At 45.8% G+C, this 26,825-nt stretch overlaps 1 protein-coding gene and 1 long non-coding RNA gene across 5 annotated transcripts in view; one reads left to right on the top strand and one right to left on the bottom strand.

The window, feature by feature from the left end:
• PIK3CD (phosphatidylinositol-4,5-bisphosphate 3-kinase catalytic subunit delta) overlaps window positions 1–25,516 on the bottom strand; it is a 53,178-nt gene extending 27,662 nt beyond the window's left edge. Inside the window, exons 1-3 of one of the 4 annotated variants that reach the window (XM_053400879.1) lie at window positions 25,481–25,516; window positions 10,335–10,399; window positions 4,775–4,938 (exon numbers count right to left, since the gene is read on the bottom strand). In XM_053400879.1, the coding sequence (XP_053256854.1) occupies window positions 4,775–4,915 (141 nt within the window). In that variant the 5' untranslated portion in view covers window positions 4,916–4,938; window positions 10,335–10,399; window positions 25,481–25,516. Of the gene's footprint in view, window positions 1–4,774; window positions 4,939–10,334; window positions 10,796–12,077; window positions 12,097–25,480 lie in introns of those variants that run through there. The other 3 variants (XM_053400880.1, XM_053400881.1, XM_053400878.1) reach the window with 3 other exon arrangements.
• Window positions 11,145–22,147, top strand: LOC128419783 (uncharacterized). The gene is made up of 2 exons (XR_008331917.1): window positions 11,145–11,314; window positions 21,994–22,147. It is a non-coding gene; the product is annotated as an uncharacterized LOC128419783 (long non-coding RNA).
• Window positions 25,517–26,825: the final 1,309 nt, after the last annotated feature.

Genomic DNA, 26,825 nt, shown 5'->3' with positions numbered 1-26,825 from the left:
CAACAACATTTGGAGGGCAACAGATACTCTATTCCTGCTTTACAAACTTTTTTTAAAAAGAAAAGAAATAGTTCCCGTTTCTTTGCGCTGGGTTGTATTGAACATTAGTCCTACTCAGAGGAGTTAGCATGACTAACTTAATCTCAACAGGCTTACTCTGCACTGGATCCAACCCTTTATTTCCATTTTTTGTTTTCTTTTTTTAAAAAATAAATAAATAGCAATTGTTAGGCTGCCTCTGGTGTTCACACACATAAAACGAATAATCAGCAGGTTTGATATTTATGCTAATCACAAAAAATAGAGCATTTTTTTGCACCTCTAAGGAAAGAAATGCTTTTAAAATACTAATGTGACTGAACAATTAAACAAGTCTCTGGGTGAAAAGAAATCTGTTCTCAGCCGTTAAAATAGATCAAATCACTTCCAGCCTCACTTCTTTCTATCATGACCACAATCTAACCTAATTAGAGCTGTCATCAATTTTTTATTTTTATTTTTTTAAAAACTTAGTCACGTTTGTAGTGTATTTGTGCGTCTCTGTATAAATCAGATGCTGTGTTTCGTTGTTTGCTCTTCATTTTTGGATTGCAAAGACCTTTGGATCTGAGCCGTACGATATGTATGGTAAAGCAGTTGGCAATTTGTACTCAGATCCTTGGTATTCAAAGTCCACTGAAGTTAGTATTCTTTTGACATTACGGTGCTTTTTCTAGGGGGGAACACAGGGTACGCATGCCCCCTAAACATTTTGTGAATCTAAGTTTGGCCTCATTGAGGGGCAGTATTTCAATATGAGTAGGAAAATGAGAGTACCCCTAAAAAAATTTAAGAAAAAAAGCACTGTATACAACTTATTCCCTCCCCCCTCCCTTGCTCCCATCTGCACTATACATTTAAAGCACTATGACACCACTTTAAACACTCATGGTTTCTCCAAAGAATACTGGGAACTGTAGCTTGTTAAGGGTGCTGAGAGTTGGCAAGACTCTATCAGAGTGGCTTAACAACCTATACCCTTTACCAGGGAATTCTGGGAACTGTAGTTCTATGAGGGGAATGGGACCTCCTAACAAATCTCAGCACCCTTAACAAACTACAGTTCCCAGGATTCTTTGTGGAGGAAGCCATGGCTGTTTGGAGTGGTATGATGCTGCTTCAAATGCATAGTGCAGATGAGGCCCTCGTTTGAGTTGCCCCATCAACATCTGAACAGGTACCTTCCCTAAGATGGGAGTCCAATCAAGGCAGCTAGCCGAGTTCAAGTTTGTTCACAGGGTGAATTCTGGGGAAAGGGATGGGAAACACTTAAATGATGAACTAGGAATCCTCTGTGTTTAAAGCAAGTATTCTACCACTGAGACTTTCCCTTATGACATACGAAGTTGCCTTATATTGAGCCAACAGTTAAGACCCACAGATGCATACCATAAATAGACTTGAAACGTGCTTCAAAATACCCCATAAAAATAAGGTAATGAAGAATTACTACAGTACGACTACTTTTTACATTGTTTGTATTCTGAAGTACATTACAGATCACAGAATCATAGGATTGTAAGGTTGGAAGGGATCCCCAAGGGTCATCTAGTGCAACCCCCTGCAATGCAAGAATCTTTTGCCCAGCATGGGGTTCAAACCCACAACCCTGTGATTAAGAGTCTCATGCTCTACCAGCTCATTCATCTATCTATCTATCTATCTATCTATCATCTATATCTATCACTATACATTATATACATCATAAATATATTGATATTTTTATATAATTTATATTTCTGTGGGTCTTATTCCTGGTTGTGTTTGTTACATAAGGAACATGACAACACATATTGTACATTATACCAAGTAGGACCATTTATCCGTCTAGTTCACTACCGTCTACACTGGCTGCTCTCTGAGGTTTCAGGTAGGAGACACTCCCAGATGCCAGGGATTGAACCTTCTATGTGCAAAGTAGATGCACTGACACTGAGCTGAAACCTTTCCCTTAAGACATAGAAAGCTGTCTTATACTGAGTTAGACAACTGGTCCCTTGAGCTCAATATTACCCACACTGGGTGGCAGCAGTTCTCCAGGATTTCAGGCACAAGGACCTTCCCAGCCCCACTTAGAGATGCTGGTGAATTTAACCTGGGGCCTTTTACGTACTACATACTCATCCAGACTGCTCCATCCCATTGCTCTACATGCACGCACACGGCAGTGTTTAAAACATCCTAGCATTTTCACTGTTGCAAAATAAATGCATTGCTTTCCATTTCTCTGGCGTGCCTTATATCATTCCTGTAATCTGCTTTGTGTGTGGTTGGGTCAGAAATGCAGAGGACACAACCTTGATGGCAGAAAGTGAGGAGGAATTAAAGAACCTTTTAATGAGGGTGAAAGAGGAGAGCGCAAAATATGGTCTGAAGCTCAATATCAAAAAAACTAAGATCATGGCCACTGGTCCCATCACCTCCTGGCAAATAGCAGGGGAAGAAATGGAGGCAGTGAGAGATTTTACTTTCTTGGGCTCCATGATCACTGCAAATGGTGACAGCAGTCACAAAATTAAAAGATGCCTGCTTCTTGGGAGAAAAGCGATGACAAACCTAGACAGCATCTTAAAAAGCAGAGACATCACCTTGCTGACAAAGGTCCATATAGTTAAAGCTATGGTTTTCCCAGTAGTGATGTATGGAAGTGAGAGCTGGACCATAAAGAAGGCTGATCGCCGAAGAATTGATACTTTTGAATTATAGTGCTGGAGGAGACTCTTCAGAGTCCCATGGACTGCAAGAAGTTCAAACCTATCCATTCTGAAAGAAATCAGCCCTGAGTGCTCATTGGAAGGACAGATCGTGAAGCTGAGGCTCCAATACTTTGGCCACCTCATGAGAAAAGAAGACTTCCTGGAAAAGACCCTGATGTTGGGAAAGTTTGAGGGCATAAGGAGAAGGGGACGACAGAGGACGAGATGGTTGGACCGTGTTCTCGAAGCTACGAACATGAGTTTGACCAAGCTGCGGGAAGCAGTGGAAGACAGGAGTGCCTGGTGTGCTCTCGTCCATGGGGTCACGAAGAGTCGGACACGACGAAACAACAAAATTGCGTCAAACCGGTGGCACGAGGAAAGAAAAATTCCTCTCCATTCAAACAATGCCAAGTGTTCTTTCTCCTGCACAGAACATTGTTCACGAAACATACCTTTGGACAATGCCCAGATTCTGGGAAAGAACTGCCTATGTTGTTTTGTTTGCAGGCGCTTCTGAAAACAACAGATGTATAAACATAGGAAGCCTTATGACTTCCAGAGCTTTGCGTCATGTGACAGTGGACCTTTGCTGTGGTTTTAATTTTGTTAGCTTAACCAATAATGTCGGGGGAACTTCAGGCCAGGGGGTGGGGAGCCGGCCCTCAAAGCCTCTCTTATCTGGCCCTCAGAACTCTCTCCAAACCACACACCTCTCCTGAGGCCACACCTTCCCTGGTCCTTCTTTATTGCACTCTGAGCATCTTGCCTGCCTGGAACGTGTCCTTGGAATATGGTAAAGTTAAGCCAAATCGCCACCAAGTTGCTTTAATTTGTCCCCTGAGTAAGTTGCAGTTTTGTGGCAATTTTTCACCATGGCAACATGACACATTTCATGATAACAATGCTCAATGGTGCTCCCACCCCATGAATCCTGGTGCCTCGCCATAGCTAGCCAGGCCACTGGTACCCAAAATCAGGATCATACTCCTGAAATTTTTGACCTGTCCTGTAAACTAATTCAAATGCACTAACTGAGGTATCACAGCAAGTTTTTGACGTAAAAGTCCTGGGGGTGAGGGAATCAAATAAACCGCTTGGATGGTTTTTTAATGACAGAGAAACAGGTAGGTAAGTAAAACTAAATGTGGGCATTTCCTGGAATAGATGAGGTCTTAGATGCACCTGCCAAGATGCAATCTTGGATCTTTTAAGAAGGGGAAGTGCAATCTCACCTCGAACAGGTCAACTGCCACTTCCTTTATTTGATAAACAGAGAGTGACTTTCTGCTTTGCCCAGGTTGCACTTCAGCTCCTGTAACAAAACGGCCAGCTGCTAAGCTCCAAGGCTAGGGAAATACAAGGATTTCTGCCTTTGATGCTGGCTGCTGGGAGGGTCTGAAAGGTGCATACAGTTCTCTGCAAGGGCCAGAAGGTGGACAGGGAACCATTCTCAAATAAGAGCACTGCATTCCCTTCTGGGCAGCTTTCCAGGGGCCGCATTCCGATGGTGGGAGGGGTCAGAGGGGAAAGTAGGTAGGGCAATGAATGCAAATTTCATCTCTATATAGTAGACTACACACAGAGAGAGATCTGTCTCTATCCTCCGTCCACGAAAGCAAGCAAGAGGCATGCTCAGAGTTCAATGACCTATCCTAGCTGGGCATCATCATCATCATCATCATCATCATCATCATCATCATCATTGAAGTAGTACTAGTAGCAGCAGCAGCAGTAGTACCCTGCCCATCTGACTAGGTGAGGAGGGAGCAGGGCAGGGCTGTTGAGAGGTGTGTCTTGGGAGAGTCCAGGGGGCCAAACGGAGAAGCTTGGAGGGCCACATTTGGCCCTTGGGTGAATATGTTGTTAGTTCTTTTCACTAACAACATTTTAGCTTCATGGAATTTTTCCAGCCCTGGCTTGGGATGCATCAGAGAACCTCGGGACCTTGCACAATCTCTTGCTTACAGAAAACATGTGGAATGAGTTTGGCAACTCTGTTGTGATGAAGAAAGATAAAAAGAGAAAGAGCTGAGTACCTGTTTGATGGTGTTAAGACTTGCATTGCAGGAAATGGAGAGGGTCAAGTAAATGCCAGTGGGTAAGAGGAAGTCGACTTGAATGCTCTGGTTCGCTTCTTTGGACCAAAATTCTACGGGGCAAGCAATCCCAGGGGGCATCCTGCTCCGGTCTCAGCTACAACCTGCCACCAAGGAGAAACAGAGAGGACAAGTTAAACTTATGTATCTGTAAGGTCTCAAGACAGATAGATATGCGATGGTTTTCAGTTTTGCCCCCAAACAGGCTGAAACTAGCTAGGGGTTTATAAACAAAGAATTTAGCACCTGGATCATCTTTTTGTCTTTCCTGAAAAGCAAGTTTGCAGTCCTTATGAGAAGGAACATAATCCTAAGGACTAGAAACTTAACCAAAAAAAGAGAGCGCAAAATAATACCAAGAAGTTTGGGAGGCTGGATTTGCCACCTGATCATTAGCCGGAAATTAATGCTAATAAAAATATCACCAGGATCGTGGCAGTTGTTGAGAGATGTCCTATTTTTTCTGGACCCATGCGTAGTAAAGGGAAGTCACTGGTTGCCTAGCACACCCAAATTCAAACTTCCACCTCCACCCCACCATAATTATTGGAAGGAGGTCTCCCTTTCAGTTGGAATGGGATGGATGCAATAATAGTTATGCCTCTCTGCAAGTTTCCAATGCTTAATTCTGAAAGGTAATAATATAAAGGTACCATGTCTCAAAAAGATTAGCCATCTTGCACCCTTTCCCAAGAGAGCTACTCGAGAGGGAGAGATTCAGCAGGTGAGGTTTCTTCCCAGTACAGCATCTCCATGTAAATCCTGACGGTGCCAGGTGCTGACTTTCTAACCACAATACACCTGATAAAGGACTAGGAGGCACCAGAACCTTCTGGGAAAGAGTGGGGTGGGTGGGTGTCTGTGTGAAGCAACATCCCACCCCACCCCAAATAATGCAGCTTGCAGGACCCTTGGGTGCCATTTGTCAGTCTTCACCACTTTTGCATGACAGCCCCTCAGAGCGTATGTGCCATTTCCTCATCTGTTGCTAAGCTGGGTGCAAAAATTCCCAGAAATGCAGACTGTGGTTCTTGCTTTTTTAAAAAAAATAAAAAAGTATTATCTGTTGAGCCCTTTTGGCCAAGATGCAGCCACCACAACCCACACATTCAACTTCCTAGGAAGGGAAGGAAATATAAGCAAGGGGGTGGGGGTGCTGAGTGGTGTTCTCAGTAGAGGAAATAGAGAAGAGGCTTCACTGACACCCTCCCTGCCCTCTGCAGCCGGGACACACACATCAAACCCCAGACATGTTTACAAGATGAGCTTTGGCATGCCAGAAGCATTTATGACTGTTGCTTGTTTTGAGTTACAGATGCGTAAGCTGAGCCAGGGATGACTCGGCGGGGGTGAGCGGCCGGGGGGGGGGGGAGGGACAAACACACATTTGATGCCGCCCCAGGAGACTCCAGCTGTATTTGAAATATATTAGTGCAGGGTGAGAGGTGGGGTGAGAATTAGCAGTTCCTGCTCACATCACATCACCTGAAATGACACATTTAAGGCAGATGATACTCCCCCAACAACGAAGAATCCTGGGAACTGTCGTCTACTCCCACACAGACCTGCAATTCGCAGCCCTTTTAGTAAATTGTGGTTCCCAGGATTCTTCGGGAACTACTTTACCCCCCCCCCCAGAGCTACAATTCTGAGAGCCTTTAACAAACAAAGGTGGCCAGGATTCTTTGGGGAAACCGTTCTTGGGAACCATAGCTTACTTCTATGGAACTACAATTCCAAGCACCCTTAGCAAACTGCAGTTTCCAGAATTATTTTGAGGGGTGCCATGTGCTTTCAATGTGCATTAAATGTGTTTTTAAATGTGGGTGCCAACTAAGCATGACCACTGATCTATCTACCCTGGATTCGCCTGCTCTGACTGGCAGCAAATTTCCAGAGTCTCAGACAGAGAGGATTTTTTCCCTGTCACCTGACAACAAAACAATGCTTTTATTTTCCACACTTTCTATCACATTTTCAGTAAAGGAAAGTGGCAGTCTAGTTCCGGGATGGGCAACCTGCGGCCCTCTAGGCGTAGTTGGGTTCCCAACTCCCACCAGCCAATGGTTAGAGATGGTTAGAGCAAACTGAAAACACCTAGAGGACCACTGGTTCCTCACCCCTTTGATAAGGACTGAATTTAGGACTTCTCACATGCTCCCCAAACATGTCCATCACTGAACTCAGGTGGAACAACACTAGACATAGGTGGAACAATGGTAAGGCAGCTTCCTATGTTCCTAACTCAGAATATTATTTATCTTAAAAATGTTACAGCTCACCTTTCCAGTGCTGACAAAACACCCAAAGGCAGCCAATGAAACTGAAAAGACACTGCACAATGAAAACTGAAAATAGCTCTGCTTTGGAGCATGTCGTCCAAATGATTGGGGGGGGGGGCGGTGGTGGGTCAGATTGGTGCGGAATCAGATGTTCCCTCTTGACAGTAGCGTTTGTGCCGAACACTGAGTAACAAGCAGAATGTAATGCTGTTTGGGGTCACTTGAGATTTTTTAAATAAAAAAAACAGACCAGGTCGTTTCCAAGCAGAGTCCATAGCCATCAATAAAATCAGTCCAGACAGTGCCTGTTCTCAGTTAAGTTCCCGTTTCCCAGCACAGGCAAGATTGCCAACAACAGTTGCTGAGAAACAGGAGTTCTTGACACAGCAAGCAAATACTTTCCTTGTCCTGCCCCCCCAAACCCCCGCAGGGAGAGATGTTTTGTTCTGGCAGCGCATGGAGCTAAAGGCCAGTACTGGTGACGTCGTAGCTGTGACATCATGAGTCCATGGTTGCTGACCTCCCATTCCATTTCTGGAATCTTATGCCACATTCCTGCATTTTTCTCTTCGACCTTCAGAGGGGGTGAATCCAGCTTACCCCCCCCACACACACACACAACAGACCCCAGGAGCAAAGCTAGTTTACCAGCCAGCCCTGTCCATCTACAGGTCACAGAGGCAGAAATATTACTCTGCTAGCTAAGAGAGCAAATTATCATTCCCCTTGATAACGCAGTAGCCCTACACTAAGTGCTTTGTTATTACAAATCTGACTTGCCAAGCACTTACAATGCCAGGCAAACTTGCACTTAGGACAGAAAACAACAACAACAACACATGAAACAAAAACCTCTACAGGCCGCACTGGGGGGTGGGGGGGAGACATCTGCAAAGATGAGGCATTTATTTGCCAGGGGTATTTTCAGAGCATAACAGGAAGAGGATGACTTAATAAAGCTGCGAGGAGACCAATATAATGCATGTTTGTATATACTGATACATAACTCAAAGGAAAATGAAACATTTTCCAACAGCCCAACACTGCCCATGTTTCACAAGCTTTCCCCACCCCCTGTAACAAAGAGGACTTGAACCTTAGAAATGTAAGCCCTCTTATAAATAAATACATACAGTGGTACCTCGGGTTAAGAACTTAATTCGTTCTGGAGGTCTGTTCTTAACCTGAAACTGTTCTTAACCTGAGCTCCCACTTTAGCTAATGGGGCCTCCCACCGCCGCGTGATTTCTGTTCTCATCCTGAAGCAAAGTTCTTAACCTGAGGTACTATTTCTGGGTTAGAGGAGTCTGTAACCTGAAGCATCTGTACCCCAAGGTACCACTGTACTGAAATTCTCAGAATACCGAATCTTGCACAGGAGTGCGGATTAGCTTTGTCAAGCTTCTCTATATAGCAATGAGGACTAAAGTCTTATAAATGCATGTCCCTTTAAAATAAAGAAATGAGAAGATTCGCAGAATACCAGATCTTGCACCAAAATAGGGATTAGCTTCAAGGCTGAGATAAACAAACCAGTACGGACCTGAACCGTGGTGTTATTTATTTCTTGCCTGGGTTAAAACTGAATAGCATGGCATATAATACTTCTGCTCCCCCCCCCCCCCCGTAAAAATCAAAGTAAAACTATTTTCAGAACATGTCATACTTCAAAAGGTTGAGGAGAAAGAAGCAAACAGTTGGCCCCACAATGAAGATTAACAACCCCATAGCTCTTGAGCTTCAGAGAGCTCAGCATCCTTAAAAAAATATCAAGTCTGCTCCATACAAAGACATACACACCCCAGCAGTAAGACCACTCCTCCCCTCTCCCCATAACACTAAAGCAACAATATCTACCACCCCAACTGCAAAATTGACATCCTTTATTTCAGACCTCTAAGCCCCAATTTTAACATTTTATATACCGGTACTTTGCAACAGTCCTCCAGCTTTTCAGATCAGGGCTAAATCTTTAGCCAAACATGATTTCGGGCACCCACTTTTTAATCCGATAATATAAGTGTGCCTGCTGAGGTTACCCACCTTAGGTCAGGATGCGGAGATGCAGGCAAATATTATTATCATTATTTTAATTTGTTTTTATTGAAAGTTTTTCATGGATAATAAAGGTACCTATAACTCACAATGTTCTGACACAGAGCCCTTGCATCTCTCATGGCCAAATCTGAAATGTTTAATGGCGCACAGAAACAGAAGGTCCCCCAGCATCTCCAGTTAAAATAAATCAGGCAGCAATATAAAACTGTGTGAAAAAAACAAGTATAAACAGTACAATGAGAATTATTGGAAGACTCATTTTGTCAGAAGTCTTTTTTATTTAAGTGTTTATTTAAGTATTAATTAGGAAGATTAAGTTTTTTATGCACATAAATCTGCTTTTTCTTCTTCTTTTCTTAATTGTTTTTTCTTTAATTTTTTTGTAGTATGAGATTGTAAATTCTTTGTATATGTGTGTAATTTAAATTAATAAAGATTATTTAAAATAAAATAAAATAAAATAAAATAAAATAAATCAGGCAGCATCTGCTGGGAAAGTCCTCTACCGGAACACCAGGCTGAATAAACAGTTTGAGTTGGTAGAAGACAGTGTTCTAAGGGCACTCTGAACATGCTCAGAGGCACTGTTCTCAAGGTCTTATATGTGCACATAGCAACCGTTAGAAACTAATCTAGATTTCCATTCACCACCATTTTACATTTACCCCTCTGGGTAACAGGACACACAATTCCCAAGGGCTGAAATTCTGCCCAGAAAAGTCCCCCCCCCTTCAAAAAAGGAAAATAAAGAGCATCGCAGAGAAAAACAAGCATCATGTGCTACTAAATTGGGAGGACTGGAATGGGGTGGAATTCAAAGTCAGGATAAAAGTCAGAGGGTTGCATCCCTGCTAGGTTTTACTCACGAGTACACCCATTCAAAAGTATTGCGCCTGGGCTAGCTTGCCCATTAATCTCAAAGGGTCTACTCTGAGTAAGGGCTGGATACAACCCAGAATAAACCAAGCGTTGCCGCCTGCTACGATCCATCTCAGAGTATGGAAATTCATGAGCCTAAACGAGCCGAGCCCATTAACTTCAATGGGTCTACTCCGAGTAGGACCAGCTGCTGGAGAAGACTCTGGATCCCTGGGAGGGCAGAGGCTGACATACAGTGTCAAATCTTTATTCATGATGCGCCCACCACCCCTTCTACTGACCTGAGGATAGCATCCATGATCCCTTCCCCGGCAGGAAAGCAAGCGGATCTCTTGACCGGCGCCGACTGAAAATATAAATAAAAATGAACTGAACTGAACTGAAAAAAATAAAATAAAATAAACCTTGCCAGGGAGAATCTGGAGAACGCCGGCCTAGGAAGTCTTCGGCGCCCCCTCCTTCTCGAAGGCTGGGCTTGGCGCTATCCAAGGGACCGTTTGCAAAGTCTCTGCGGCAACAGGAAGCGTTTGCCGACAACTTTTTCTCGCAGGCAACACGCACAAAAGCAACAGGGTCAGCCTTCCTCAACCGGCTACCTTCCAGATGGTTCTGGACTACAACTCCCATCAACCCTCAAGCCCAGGCAACCACCCCGGCCCGAACAGCCTCCAAGGGCAGCCCCACACAGGACGCCCTGCGGCATTGCCATCGCTTATTGAATTTGCACCCTGCCTTCCCTCCTCAAGGAGCGCAGGGCGGCAAAGAGATGCAACGTCTGAAAACGGAAGCAAAGACCTAAAGCGGTTAAAACATTAGGAAAACCATTACGTATTACACTTAAAAAACGTCTTTCACTTAAAAACATTCTTCCATATTATTGCTGCTGTTTTATCCAGAGTTCCGAGTGATTCAGGATTTCTGAAGAGTCGATTTTTCTCTGCCAATATTTATTTTTTTAAAAAAAACTTTATGCACAATTTTAGCTGTTAAACATGTTCAATGCAGCAAACTGAGCACCAGTGGCCTTTTAGATATATCTAGTAGGGCCTTTAACAAAATATTGCAATGTGGAGTCCTCTTGTTCATGGTTCCAGCCGGACAACGCCCCCTTTTTCAGGATACTCCATTCCATCCCCCTATACGAAGGGTTGCCAGTCCAGTGCCTATTACCACCATTGGGCCCACAAGGTGTCCCGGACTCTCAGATTTAACTGGAAAACAAAAAATATCCATAATCATGAGCAGTAGAACATACCCTCAGGTATCTCTAATTTTTTGTTATGCTATGCTTCCCATGTAAGCCATTATTATTATTATTTTAGTATTTTTTTTCTAAAAATGTCATTATATATAAAACAGAGTGAACAATTATAACAGACGGAAAATAAAAGGTGAAAAGCCAAACTATGAAAACAGGCATGTAGAATCAGTGGTTGCAGACGTGTTAAAATTGAAGTCAAGATGATCACCTTTAACAAATCATGTTATGTACTGAGTTGAATAGGATCCAAACTGCAGCAGTCTGATTGGTCCTAGAACAATAGGATCCAAAAGGCAGCAGTCTGATTGGTCCTAGAACAATGCAGCAGTATGATTGGTTGGCAGGAACCACCCAATCATGCTCCAGATAGCAGTGAATCCACAACCTGATTGGCTTACAGTAGAATTCCGGAATTAGCCAATCATGTGCAGCCAATTGTGTAAATAATGTATATAAAGCAGATACTTTGAGGGGACTTTGATTCATTCCTCCTCACCACTATGAGCTGAATAAAGAGCATGAAATCACTTTGCGACTCTGAGTATATTTCAAATCACCAAGTATTTAGTTCTAGATTTGTTAGGCTGCTGACGAAGGTTGTCCTGATAATGGTGGTTTCACTGTATGTCATACAGGAATGCCAAGTCATATTTGAAAGTGTCTGGCGGTTCTAGTCCTTGTCGAAATCTCAAAATGTGCATAATTTTCTCTGTTGTGTCATTATTATTATTATTATTATCATCATTATCATCATCATCTTTACCTGCCATTTACTAACCACCTCCTCCATGGCAGCCATTTTGTGACAGGCACTCCCAGAACTCTCTCAAAATTCAAAATATACCCACTAGGCCAGAAAAATTGGTGACCCCTGCCCTCCACACAAAGAGTTTTCAGCATTCCATGCCCACAGAGCATGCTCAGTCTCAACGGACCTGTTTGGGGACCTCTCCCCTCCCATTTTGTTCCCCTCCCTTATTTCTGGTACTTCTGCAACTCTCATCCCCTGCCCCCAGTTCCGCAGCAGTTTCTTAAAGTGATAAGCTATTCATTTTGAGGGCCTTGGGGCCCCGCCCACACTGCTGCACACCCTTCAACATTTCCCAGATAAAAATGGGGGCATTTCTCACTCCCCTTCTCTACCCCCCATATTTGGTCAACCCCCCCCCAAAGCATTTGGGATCAAATCAGAAACTGGCATGGCTTTTGTAGTTCCAGGACTGTCCCTGTGAAATAGGGACACTAGGAGGGTATTGGTTCAAAATTGGGAAAGGAGTACGACAAGGCTGTATTTTATCTCCCTGCTTATTTAATTTATATGCAGAATACATCATGCGAAAGGCTGGGCTGGATGAATCCCAAGCTGGAATTAAGATTGCCGGAAGAAATATCAACAACCTCAGATATGCAGATGACACAACCTTGATGGCAGAAAGTGAGGAGGAATTAAAGAACCTTTTAATGAGGGTGAAAGAGGAGAGCGCAAAATATGGTCTGAAGCTCAACATCAAAAAAACGAAGATCATGGCCACTGGTCCCATCACCTCCTGGCAAATAGAAGGGGAAGAAATGGAGGCAGTGAGAGATTTTACTTTCTTGGGCTCCATGATCACTGCAGATGGTGACAGCAGCCACGAAATCAAAAGACGCCTGCTTCTTGGGAGAAGGGCAATGACAGGCCTAGATAGCATCTTGAGAAGTAGAGACGTCACCTTGCCAACAAAGGTCCGTATAGTTAAAGCCATGGTTTTCCCAGTAGTGATGTATGGAAGTGAGAGCTGGACCATAAAGAGGGCTGATCGCCGAAGAATTGATGCTTTTGAATTATGGTGCTGGAGAAGACTCTTGAGAGTCCCATGGACTGCAAGAAGATCAAACGCATCCATTCTTAAGGAAATCAGCCCTGGGTGCTCACTGGAGGGACAGATCGTGAAGCTGAGGCTCCAGTACTTTGGCCACCTCATGAGAAGAGAAGACTCCCTGGAGAAGACACTGATGCTTGGAAAGATGGAGGGCACAAGGAGAAGGGGGCGACAGAGGACGAGATGGTTGGATAGTGTTTTCGAGGTTACCAGCATGAGTTTGACCAAACTCCGGGAGGTAGTGGAGGACAGAGGTGCCTGGCGTGCTCTGGTCCATGGGGTCACGAAGAGTCGGACACGACTAAACGACAACAACAAAAGGAGGGTATTCTACTGATACCTCCCCACTCTCCTTAGTACAGCATAGAAGATTCCCACACTGAAAATGACCTCGCTGTAAGAATGCAGAACTGAAAAAAGGTGTAAGGCAGTGTTTAAGAAATGAAAGATTCTATTCCTTGTAAGGAGGAAATACCATTTCTGCTAGCAGGTTTCTCTTTCAGTTGGGATGGCATTACATATGTCTGAACGAAAATAACCTCCATTTTTATTTTTATTTCAAGTGAAACTCTGTGCAATTAGCTCTTTGCCAACCAGTCCAACTTTTGCTGCCCCTCCAGGTGTTTTGGACTTGGTGAGGCTGATGGAAGTTCCATGCACCTGGTGCGCACTACATTGGCAGATGCCATGCTAATCTACAGCTATAGCTGAAGCATCCACTGATTAGACCAACATAAGCTTTTGGCTCTAATTCGATCAACAATGTACAGTGGTACCTTGGTTTTTGAACGTAATCTGTTCTGAAATGTTCAAAAACCAAAACCTCAATAGGCGACACCTACAGCTCCAGATTGCGAAGTCGCGTAGCATGTTCAACTTCTGAGGCTTGTTCGAAAACTGAAGCATTTATTTCCGGGTTTTCGGCATTCAAAAACAGAAACGTTCAACTTCCAGGACATTTGAAAACCACTGTACAAAAATCTAACAAATCACTACATATGAAGAACACATTGGACTGTAAAAAATAATTTGTAATTATGTTCAAGACAACAGGCTTTCCTTCAGGGTTCTCTGTGCCCTTCCTACAATCCCCTTTTCATGGTTTTATTGGCCCAAGATGTTTTTAAGATTGCACTTGCAATCTGCTTTACTACTCCATATTCCCTTCAATCTTTGGAAGCTGCAGACAAGCAGAAAATGCCTTTAATAAGGGAATAATTATTAGCCATCACAAACCTCTCTACAGAGCTTCCCTGAGGTGGTGTTGTGGTGGTGGTGGTTTAATCCTTCAACCCTGCCTTGCTATATGTGGAGATATTTCTGTAAGTCACTTTTTACCGGAAGACAACTTCTGCTTATTTGAAGAAGTGCCTCGGTTCAATTATTTTTTAACGTCTGACCAGGAAGTTGCTGTGCTCTAATTGTTAAATGTGTGGTTGCTAACTATTCAGCTGCCCGTTGTAGCTTTGGCACCTCAAATAATAATTTGATTATTGAAATATACTCAGAGTCGCGAAGTGATTTCATGCTCTTTATTCAGCTCGTAGTGGTGAGGAGGAATGAATGAATGTCCCCTCAAAGTATCTGCTTTATATACATTATTTACACAATGGGCTGCACATGATTGGCTAATTCCGGAATTCTACTGTAAGCCAATCAGGTTGTGGATTCACTTCTATCTGGAGCATGATTGGGTAGTTCCTGCCAACCAATCATACTGCTGCATTGTTCTAGGACCAATCAGACTGCTGCATTCTGAATCCTATTGTTCTAGGACCAATCAGACTGCTGCCTTTTGGATCCTATTGTTCTAGGACCAATCAGACTGCTGCAGTTTGGATCCTATTCAGCTCAGTACATAACACCCCTCCCCTCTAAGTTCCAGTCCTGCCCGGGAGGTCGCATTCATAGTCCTCGAGGTACGCCGGTGGCCTACGTGTGCGTTGCGGCCTGGGGTGTTCCCTGGTCCGGGGTTCAGGTTCTGGCTCGTGTTCCAAGGATGCTGGCTGTGATGGGGCTATTTGGTCTGGCGCAACCGGCTCGCTCAGTCGTGGTTCTGGTTCCGGTGTCCTTTCGGCCTCGCAGGTCCTCTCTGTATTTACTGATTCTGCCTCTCCTGCTGGCCCCTCGTGCTCTATGGGCCTCACTGCCCCTCTGTTCCCTTGGGACTCCTCTGACCTTTCCTCCTCCTGGTTTTCTCCAGGGAATCGTCGCCGTATCTGGTCGCAGTGGCGGCGCCAGCATTGCCCCCCATCTGTTAGCACCTCGTACGACACGGGGCCAGTGACCCTGGTGACTGTGGCGGGTACCCATGCTGGGCCTGCCCCAAAATTCTTTGCGTACACTGGGTCCTGGGCCTCGAAGGTCCGGGGGTTCCTGCCTTCCCCCACCACTACCTCATCCTGAGCTCTATCGGGGTGAAGGCGGTCCAATCTGATTGCAAGGCGCCGACCCATTAGTAGTTCAGCGGGGCTCCGGCCAGTCGTTGAGCTGGGGGTGCTGTGCTGTGCTAGAAGGAATGTGGCAAGGCGGTACTCCCAATCCCCTTGCGTCATGCGGCGAAGGGTGTCCTTGGTGGTCCGCACCATGCGTTCTGCTTGGCCATTGGTGGCAGGATGGAATGGCGCCGAACGGATGTGGCGGATGGCGTTCTGCGCTGTGAAGGTTTGGAATTCTCCTGACGTAAATGCAGTCCCGTTGTCTGAGACGAGAGTGTCAGGGAGCCCGTGGGTTGCAAACAGCCTGCGTAGTACCCGGATGGCTGCGGACGTAGAAGTGGACGGTACCAGTGCGACTTCCAGCCATTTGGTGTAGGAGTCCACCACTATGAAGAATGTTTTCCCCTGAAAGGGGCCAGCGAAGTCCACATGCAGGCGTGACCATGGTGCCCGGGCGGACTCCCAGGACTGGACTGGGGCCCTTGGGGGATCTGGGCGGGATTCTTGGCAGGCCTGGCAGTGTTTGACCCAGGCCTCTATCTCTCCGTCGATCCCCGGCCACCACACATAACTCCTGGCAAGGGCCTTCATTCTTACTACCCCTGGGTGTGTCTCGTGTAGGGCTGTGAGGACCCTTTTGCGGAGGGGCTGGGGAACAACGACCCTGCTTCCCCATAACAGGCACCCCTTGTGGGCCGACAGTTCATGTTTGCGGGTTGTGTAGCCGGCGAATTCTGGCCCGGGGCTGCTGCTGGGCCATCCCCTCCACACCCAGTCCAGGACCCGGGAGATGACCCTATCTTTCTTGGAATGGTGTGCAACTTCTTGTGCCTGAATGGGGCGGTCGGGAAGCAGCTCCAGGCTCATAACCTCTTGTGCAGGTGCTGGGTCGGGGCCTGTTTCCGGTAGTGGTAGCCTGCTGAGGGCATCCGCATGGCCCATCGCCTTCCCTGGACGGTGAATCAGTGCATACTGGTAGCTGGCAAGGAAAATTGACCACCTGAGGACGCGAGGAGACAGCACTTGGGGGGTCTGCTTTTCAGGGGCAAATAAGCCAAGCAACGGCTTGTGGTCAGTCACCACGGTGAAGGGCCGCCCGTACAAGAAATCATGGAATTTTTTTACTCCCTTCACGATTGCCAGACCCTCCTTGTCGATTTGCGAGTAGTTCCGCTCGGTTGCGTTGAGTGTCTGGGAAAAGTATGCCACCGGTACCTCTCTTCCATCCGGGAGTTGGTGTCCCAGGACAGCGCCAATTCCATAGGGCGAGGCATCGCATGCTAGCACCACCGGCAGCCTCTCGTCGAAGTGTGCCAAGACCGAGTTTGAGACAAGCAAGTCCTTGACTGCCTGGAATGCGGCCTCCTGGCGCTGGCCCCACACCCAAGGGGCCCGCTTGTCCAGGAGTCTGTGTAGGGGCTCCGCTACCGCCGCCTTGTGGGGAAGGAAGGAATGGTAAAAGTTCAATAGTCCCAAGAAGGCCTGAAGTTCAGTCTTGTTCTTGGGCGCTGGGGCATCACAAATGGCCCGTACCTTGTCCCCAGTCGGGTGGACCCCTTCTGCGTCCACCATAAATCCCAGAAAGTCCACCTGAGGCACTCCTAGTAGACATTTTTCCCGCTTCACCTTGAGACCCGCCGTCTGGAAACGGTGCAGAACGGTGCGGAGGCGGTCCTCAAACTCCTCTGGTGTGGGCCCGGCAATCAACACATCATCGAAGAAGGGGGTAACGCCAGGAATCCCTTTAAGTAGAGAGTCCATTAGATTCTGGAATATGCCTGGTGCCACGCTGACACCGAATTGCAGCCGCTTTACCCTGAATGCTCCTCTGTGCGTCACAATCGTCTGTGCCTCTGCTGTGGCCTCATCTACTGGCAGCTGTTGATATGCTTGGGCCAAGTCCAGCTTGCCAAAAATTTTCGACCCAGCCAGGGTGGCAAGAACATGGCTGACCACTGGCACTGGGTATGCATGGGCCGTGAGGGCCTTGTTTATGGTACATTTGTAGTCTGCGCAGATGCGGACCGAACCATTAGGCTTGACGGGCGTGACGATTGGGGTTTCCCAGGGGGCATTAGGCACCGGCTCCAGCACTCCTTGCTCCACGAGCCGGTCCAATTCCTCGTCTATACGGGGTTTCAGGGCGAACGGGACCCGGCGGGCCTTGAGCCTGACCGGTCGTACTGCGGGGTCAAGCTGTAGAGCAATGGGGGGGCCCGTATACTGTCCCAATTTCCCATCGAAAACCCCCGGAAATTCCTTGCATATGGCGTCCACGTCCACTTGTAAGCTTGTGTGGTTCACCCCGGTGACGGCTAGCCCCAGTGGTCCAAACCATGCCAATCCCAGTAAGCTAATGTAGGGGCCCTTGACCACAAGCAAGTCCAGTTGCCGCGTCCGCCCTCAGTATTGCACCCTGAAGGTCCCCACCCCCATTGTGGGGACCTTACGTTTTTGGAAGTCCCGGAGGGTGAATGGGGCCGGCCTGAGTTTGGGACCCCCAGTAGGACACAGTTTCCTTAAGGTCCTTGCCGAGATTATGGATAGAGTTGAACCCGTGTCAAGCTCCATGCGGCATGGGGCCCCCTCTATCTGTACGTCAACATAAATTTTCTCTACGTTGGGGTGGGGCAACTGGTATACCTGGACGTCCGTGAGCTCTGTCGAGTTGCCTTGGTGCGTTGGGCCCCGGGACCTGGGGCTCTTGGATTGGTCATCTGATGCCTGGCGTCGGGTGGGCCGAGCCCGACACACCCGGGCGATGTGTCCCGATTTTCTGCACTGCCTGCACTCTGCATTGCGGAAACGGCAGGTCCTCCTCTCGTGGCTTTCTCCACAGCTTGCGCAGTTCCCTCCTTCTCGTCGAGGCAGCTGTGGTATGTGGGCTGCTTGAGTGCGCTGCTGTACTCGGTGCACCTCCTCCCTGTCGGATCCTGAGTCGTCGGTGAGGTCTTCGTGGTGGACCCTCGGTTGGGACAGCTGGCTCGGCCGTGCCTCTTGCGTCGACCTCTCGGCAGCTTCCGTTGCCAGGGCCTCCTCCAGAGCGACCTGGAACGTCTCTCCCCCCCCCCCCCACACACACACAGTGTTTTCTGCATCTCACGCTGCCCATAAAGGCATAAGAACAGACCCAGCTTCCCCCCCCCCCGCTCAGTTGGCAACCTCACTTGGCAGCCACAAATGAGGCACCTTCTGCTATCACACCCCACATTTTATTTGAGTAACATTTTAGTCGGTCGAGCATGAGACTCTTCCCATTAATTACAGTACTTAAAATAAACCATGAGGACTAGAATATTCGCTTTACTTTTAAGAGAGAGTTTCACAGCTGAGTGGTAGAGCCTCTGCCTTATATTCAAAAGATCCCTGGTTCAATCACCAATGGCATCTCCCGGTAGGGTTGGGGAAGTCCTGGCAGCAGAACTATAGCCCAAAGCATACTGTGAGGGCACCAGGCTGGCGAAGGATGGGACAGAGATGATACCAAGCTAAATGGACCAAGGAAGTCAGTATAATATACTTCCTGACCTTATAGGAATCTGCCCAACATCCCAAAGGCTGCTGCTTTTTTTTTTTTTAATAGAAAAAGCTCTGTGACAATTATGGCCAATTAGGCAACTTAAAAAGCTCATTGTGCATCATCCATTCCTTGCCTTTTCAACACCTAATAGGCGAACGGGACAAAGTAAAATGTTTTTGAAGGCCGCCTTGCTTAATTGCCACCACAAGACAAACAGGAAGGCTGGTTAGTCTTTGGAGACTGCCATCTTCCACAGCTGGACAGCTGTTTTCAGCACCACCTGCAACTCCTGCCTTTGTGCCACAGTTTATTAAAAGACCCAGTCAGGTGCACATGGGTGCATGGGTGCAGAACCAGGCTAAGTCCTTCTTTCTTAAATGCTCAGCCCCATGAGCCATATATAACGAGCTTATATCCCATTAAAAAAGCAAAAGCAAAACAAACACGTTAAACTAATGAAAACAACACGCCCATCCATGCAAATAGCAAACAATTAGCAATGCATTTAACAACCCTCCAAAATTACTGAGTTTAATGAAAAATTCATGGAAATCCATACAAATAGCAAACAATTAGCAATGCCCCCAATAGACCAGGGATTAAAATAAAATCTGCATCCACGTCTTGTTAGCAGTGCCTGCCTTGATCACTCGTAATCTTAGGAACAGCTTCCCATTACACCAAAACACATCACTGTAATAAAGGCAGTGGTGGCGGCTGGTGACTATTGAGACTCAGCCACATTAGGAAAGAAATGACAATTTGAATGCGCTATAAACATGCAACACCAATGACGCTAGAAAGCAGTTACGTTCTTCTATGCATTTTTCCAAAGGGGTTAATTTTTTTTTGTTATAACGACCTACCGTATTTTTCGCTCTATAACACGCACCTGACCATAACACGCACATAGTTTTTAGAGGAGGAAAACAAGAAAAAAAATATTCTAAACGAAACAGTGGATGTATGATTTTTGTGGTTCATGCTGTGGCCACAGACATGTGATCTGACGGTGAGTTTCGGGTAGCCCAATGCAAAAATCCTGAGGATCCATGTGGATCCATGCTTTGTAACCACGTTTTTGCACCACTGCGGCCCCAGGCAACAGTGGGTGCGTGATTTTTTTGGTGCAAGCTGTAGCCATGGACATGCTATGTGATCTGATGGTGAATTTGGGGTGACCCAGTGCAAAAATCCTGAGGATCCATGTGGATCCGTGCTTTGCTCCTTTAAAGAAGCAGGCTCTCTGTCCCTCTCTCCTCCCCACTCAGCGGCTCTTCTCCCGCTTTGCTGTTTCAAAGCGAGCCACGGAGGAGGGAAGGAAGGGGAACCATGAATCCTCTGCTCACGACTGCAGCAGATCCCCCCGCCATCCGTAGGCATTCGCTCCATAACACGCACAGACATTTCCCCTTACTTTCTAGGAGGAAAAAAGTGAGTGTTATGGCGCAAAAAATACGGTAATTTCTGACTTATTTATAGCATTTTTTCCCCTGTGTGTAGATCCACCTTTGCAGTTGGCAGGGCAGAAAGCAGCTAAAAAGATGTAGAATGGGGCAATATTAGGTGGCGCTAAAAGCAGAGCACTGCAAGGCTGCACAGCGACACGAGCACACACTGGCTGTGTACAGTACACACCATTCATTTTAAACACATGGCTTAAAAAATTAACACTCCTGAGAACTGTAGCTTGTTAACAGTGCTGGGAATCATAGCTCTGTGAGATGTAAACTACAGTTTCCAAGATTCTTTGGGGATGTCGTGTGCTTTAAACATGTTGGGATATGTTATGTAGTCTTTTTGCTAAGTAAAATGCATAGGATTGTTTCAGTAAAAGCACAGAGGAAATATTTATATGCTTAAGGACAAACTGGGCAATTCACTTCTCCTTGTAATTGAATTTTTATCTTCAGCGTTTTAATTAAATTTACTTCAAGCCTGATTAAAATGTTACCAGTCTTCAACAACCACCTGGGTTGTGGAGGAGAGGAAACATTTAACTCTGCAGCTATTTTTTTCCTGCAATCTAACACATTTTATCTTTGCAGAGACACTCAAACCTCCTTCGAGAAGATGACTCATTTTATTCATTGCTCTTTCCCCCAGCTTAGCCTAAATGTCTTTTGCATGTTTCAGTGAAGCCACAGAAATTATCAGGGTTGTTGTTTTTTTGCAACCAAGGTGTAATTTGGAGAGCCTTTGTGCGGCATAATCCAACTCTAGGAATGTCTACTCACATGGGATTTACTCCTGGGTTAGTGAGCATCCCTGGGAGCAATCATCATTCAATAAACTGGGATTTACTTCTGCATAAAGTTGTGCAGAATTCTGCTGTTAGATAATAGATAAAAATGCAATCCGAATTTTAACTGGTAGATTAAACAGCTGATCCCGGTACTGTGTTGATTAATCAACTAACTACTGTACTGGATTATTGCTCTTGAACTGGTAGAGGCTGGTAGACTCTGCCAGCTCTGCATTTAGGGCAGGGCAGGTGGTTCCCCAAGAGGGAGCAAAAGTGAGAAGATCGGTTTGGGGGAGCCAAATTTTGGCCTCACACAGGGCCAAATCTTATGAAAGATTACCAAAGTCTACCCCTGACTCTGCTCGCCATCCCCACTAAATAGCTTTCCTGGCCACCATGCTCACTTGCCTGCTTGCCATCCCACTGGAGTCGATGTGGCCATCTGTTGGCAGCCATGCAAACTACAGCGTGACAACAGTCTTGCATTTTTATGTAAATAGAAAGATTATTCATTTTGATGCCGATGGCATTATTTGCATGCACTATAAGCAGTGTTACTTCTCAAGAAAAAGAGGTGCCAGAGCTCACCATGAACTTCTCCCTTGTTCTCTTAGAATGGCAATGGTGTTCACCTGAGAGGTGCCGGAGCTGAGCTCCGGTGAGCTCCAGCAGAAGAAAAGCCCTGGCTATAAGCTACTCTGAGGGCCTCATATGCATCAGAAAAATTGAATGCAATCACCATAAATAAATAAAATTAAGTTGCATTGATTTATTTCAAACCTTTCTACACTGCCCTCCAGTTAAAAACTTCCAGAGTGATTTACAATAACTCATAAAACAAAATAGCAATAATCAATAAAATAGTTAAAAGATAGCACCGAAGCCAACAAATCAGCAGCAGCAGCAGCATGATATAGGCTGCTATTATGCAAAAGTAAGTCCAGTTTGGTTTCCCATCCCAATTAAAATGTGCATTGTAATGTGATGCTTTCTTATAAAAGTTTGAAAAATAAATAATTAATAAATACCACAGGAGTTGGCTGACTTAGCTCTATAGTCCTAACACTATAGTATAGTATAGTATAGTATAGTATAGTATAGTATAGTATAGTATAGTATAGTATAGTATAACAACACTTTGGTATTAGTGCATCCTGTGTGGATATGCTTTATAATTTATACTATGGGTCACAGGTCCAGGTTTTGACATTTCCCATTGGCTGGGGCAAGTAGCAGAACTACCCATTGTATCTCCTGCTTTTTGCCCTGGCCATGGAGCTTTGGCACTGAAAGCAGATGATGATAAAAGGTTTTGAATTATTTGGAAAAACCCATCTTATCAATATTTTGCAAACGATGCTGCACTATTCCTTTCTGAACCTGAAACTTCATTACCTGCTGTTATGCACCAGCTTGCTATATATGGCACGATATCTGGGTTAACAGTTAAATTCACCTAATCTGAGTTGGTGTGTACACACACCCTGCCAGACCTACAACTGCATTGGCACAAAACAACTGTCCTGAAACTCTGTAATATACCTAAGAATCTATCTAAACTAAAACAACTGAAATTTACTCCCTTGCAAAAGATTTAACAACTAAGCTCAAAAATTGGTTAAAGCTAACATTGTCATGGTTGGGGGCAGAGTTTCTATAACAAAAATGATGCTATTACTGTTGTCAGAGGCTCAGGAGCAGAAGAGCAGGGGAGAGAGCAAATAGAGAGCGGAGGAGAGGAATCAGAGGGGAGCGTAGGGGAATATGACAGTGACCCGAGAGATTCCATGAGCTTCTCCAGCGAATCGGAAGATTCCCAGAAGGGGACGCCTATGGTAAGGGCAAGGGGGGTCCCAGGGGGGACGCTCCATAAACAAGGGACCAGAGGGGACTCCCAAGGGAGCAGCGGAGGATCAGGACCAGTTCCCACACCAGAGCACAGTGGGGGGGAAGAGTCACATGAGTCAGGACCAGCCTCTCCTCCAGCGGGGAGAGAAGATGAGTCAGGGGTAACCACGCCCCCATCGGGAAGTGGGGAAACGGAGGGAAGGCCAGGTCCAGCTAGCCTCCCCGAAAGAGGGAGCAGTGACACAAGTGTAACGGTCAGAAGGAAAGTGGGAGGCTGCGCGCACGCGCCAAGTTCAAATATGGAGGAGCGCGGGACAGCAGAAAACCCGGATTGGGAGCCAGGTCCGAAAGCCAGAAGGAGGGAGGGGGAAGAGTCAGAGGAGTCTAGGAGGGCTGAGACTCCGACTAGCAGGCGGACCCAGAGAAGGAACAGAGGAAGAGGTGGAGTAAGGCTAGAATCTTAAACTGGTGTCAGGGGGGAGGAGATTCAGATGGAGCTTCGACGGTCTAAGGTATAGACGTAGCGTTGCGCGCTGCGCGTCTGGAAGTGAAACTGAACTTCAATAAAGACTTTTATCTAGAGAAAGAAGCAGCGTTGGTCTTGTGTGAGCTGGGACCTTGGGCAGCGTTGACAACTGTGCTTTCCTTTTACTTATTCTGAGTCTTCTCAATAAACATACCTAATTTTCATGTTAATAATTCGCAAAAAATATATATTAACAAGAGACCACGGCTACCTTTATACGATCAAGAACAGAGAGATAGCAATACCTATGCTAAAATGATATAAAGACTCCGCTCACTTATACAATATCCTTTTGATTTTACAAGGCTCAGACCAGGTCACATGGTTAAAAATGGAGGATAATGGGGGCCGAGACTTCATGTGTTCACTCTCTTATTGGAAAATGGACAAGAAGACATTGTTAACCTCTTTCTAAAATCAGATTTGATTGAAACATTTATCTTTTGATTCCACTTTAGTCCCAGTAACTCAACACTCCTCCTTTTGCGCAGCAGCCAAATCAGGCTCATTAATCAAATGATGGGACAATCCTTACGACCAGACCCCAAATTAGCCCTACTCAGGAGTACCATTTGCGGGTGCCAAGGGCCCCCCCCCCATTTTCAAGGAGGGTGCTGGGCCCCCTCAATATTCTGCAGCCTGCGGCAGGCCCTACTGGGCCTTCTTGCAGCCACAACAGGTCCCATCAGATATCGGTATGTTTTGTTACTTGAAATTAAAAACCAGTTTAAAAAAGTTATAACACCAGTGGCGTTCTGGAAAGCTAGAGTTTTGGAATAATCCACAGCAAAACAGATAACTAACAAACAAGATGTTTGCTCCGGAAAACAAGAGTGTAAATGTACAAGGGGGGGGGGGACCACATTAGCTTTACAAAAAATGCTGGATTTCCCTACAGGTCGAGAAACATTAACCTCAAGCAATTTCCTTACCAAAAACCAAACGTCCAGACAGACTAGTCACAATATTGCAGCTCAGGTAGTTTAGATGCGGCTGCTGTTGCTGACTAAAAAGCAGAGGATTCTGCTAATATATTTCTACTACATTACTATGTATTTTGGAAAGTGGTTTGTCTGTTTCCTATGCATTTTGTCACCTCTTATCACAGCCCAATTTTGCACGATGGTTGCTGAGATGAAGGAGCAGGTTTTTGTCTATGTTTAGATCAGTTGGACGCCATTTTGAACAAAGATGGCGGACTACCCCCTTCAAACGCACTGATTTTTACCAAATTTTGGTAACATTTTTTACCAAAATTTTAATCAAATTTTGCAGAATGGTTCCTGAGATCAAGGATAAGCTTTCCACAGTGGACCAACATGTTAATGCAAAATTGCACTGATTTTAACCACTGCAGTGGTATATTGGGTTAAGTACTTAATTCGTTCCGGAGGTCCGTTCTTAACCTGAAACTGTTCTTAACCTGAAGCACCACTAGCTAATGGGGCCTCCCGCTGCTGCCGTGCCGCCGGAGCACGATTTCTGTTCTCATCCTGAAGCAAAGTTCTTAACCCGAGGTAATATTTCTGGGTTAGCGGAGTCTGTAACCTGAAGCGTATGTAACCTGAAGCGTATGTAACCCGAGGTACCATTGTATTTAAAAACTGCCTTTTGATTTTTGTTTGCTTCATTTTTTATAATAATCAATGCCTGGTGTGAGGTTAGTGCTTTACAAATGAATAAAGCTCTCAGTTACAAGTTTATGGTGCAGCAATATCCCTACTTACCTGGGGCCGGAGTAAGCCTCACTGAATTCAGCAGCACTTGCTTCTGAGTAGACACAATCAGGAATGCACCGTTAAGTGAGATTTCCAATGATCCGGAATTTTAACCAAACTCATTTTTTCCGGTTATATTTCCAATGGTTGTAAGGGATGACCAAGGAAAGAGGCTAATCCAAAGTGAGTATAGAGTAGACTACGGTCAACAGAGCCGGCCCTCTCATTAGCCAGGGCAGCCACCTCAGGCAGCTGATTTGGGATGTTGTGAGAGGGCAGCAAGATATTTAGTTCATTATTATTGTACTTATATAGTTGGGGAGAGGTTCTTGTGGGGTTTTCTATGCACTTCTCAGGGTTTGTTGGCCTCAGGCAACAGAATGTATTGACCTGCCAGTTGTTGAGCTATTCACATCCTGCATGCTGGGATTCTTCTAAGGCGATTTTTAAAGCACACCCTTCTCTCTCTCAAAGAATTTTGGGCAATGTATTTTGACCCAGTGTTATTTTTCTAGAAAAAGAGGTGCCAGGGATCACTAGGAACACCTTCCTTGTTCTCTTAGAATGGCAATGGCGCCCACCTGAGAGGTGCCAGAATGGAGTTCCGGCAAGTTCCGGCTGACAAGGAGTTCCAATTTCACGTTACCCTTAAACTACAGTTCCCAGAATTCTCTGAGGGAAAGAATGTGCTCCAAATATCATCTAAAGTTACAGTGTGCGCACAGACTAAAAGTGGGCTGGGGGGGGGGGACAACCTTTTTCTTCCATCCAAGAGCCACATTCCCTCACATTCAAAAGTGGCTGGTGCAAATGATGTGATCTTTAGGTCAGTGCAGTAGGGGTCAGACCTGCAACTATCAGAGGGTTGTGTTTGTTTGTTTTTATGCACATCCACCTAGGAAAGCAAGAGGTGTTACCATTGTTCAAAAGGACACCTGCCAGCCACTCAAAAGCATGCAAGGAAGAGTCCTGAGAGGAGGGGTGAGAGAACCTCAGGAAGGTTTACCAGAGGCCTAGGGAGTCATAATTACAGTCCCTTCAAGTGTCCCTATTTTCCAGGGACAGTCAAGTAATTATAGAAGCCATCCCAGTTTCTGATTTGACATTAGAATGTCCCACTTTTCCTTAAAGGTAAAGGGACCCCTGACCATTAGGTCCAGTTGTGGCCGACTCTGGGGTTGCGGCGCTCATCTCGTTTTATTGGCCGAGGGAGCCGGCGCACAGCTTCCGGGTCATGTGGCCAGCATGACAAAGCCACTTCTGGCGAACCAGAGCAGCGCATGGAAACGCCGTTTACCTTCCCACCGGAGTGGTTCCTGTTTATCTACTTGCACTTTGACATGCTTTCAAACTG

This window comes from Podarcis raffonei, chromosome 8, assembly GCF_027172205.1.
Source record: "Podarcis raffonei isolate rPodRaf1 chromosome 8, rPodRaf1.pri, whole genome shotgun sequence".
Lineage (NCBI taxonomy): Eukaryota > Metazoa > Chordata > Lepidosauria > Squamata > Lacertidae > Podarcis > Podarcis raffonei.
This window is presented reverse-complemented; position numbering and strand designations above follow the sequence as displayed.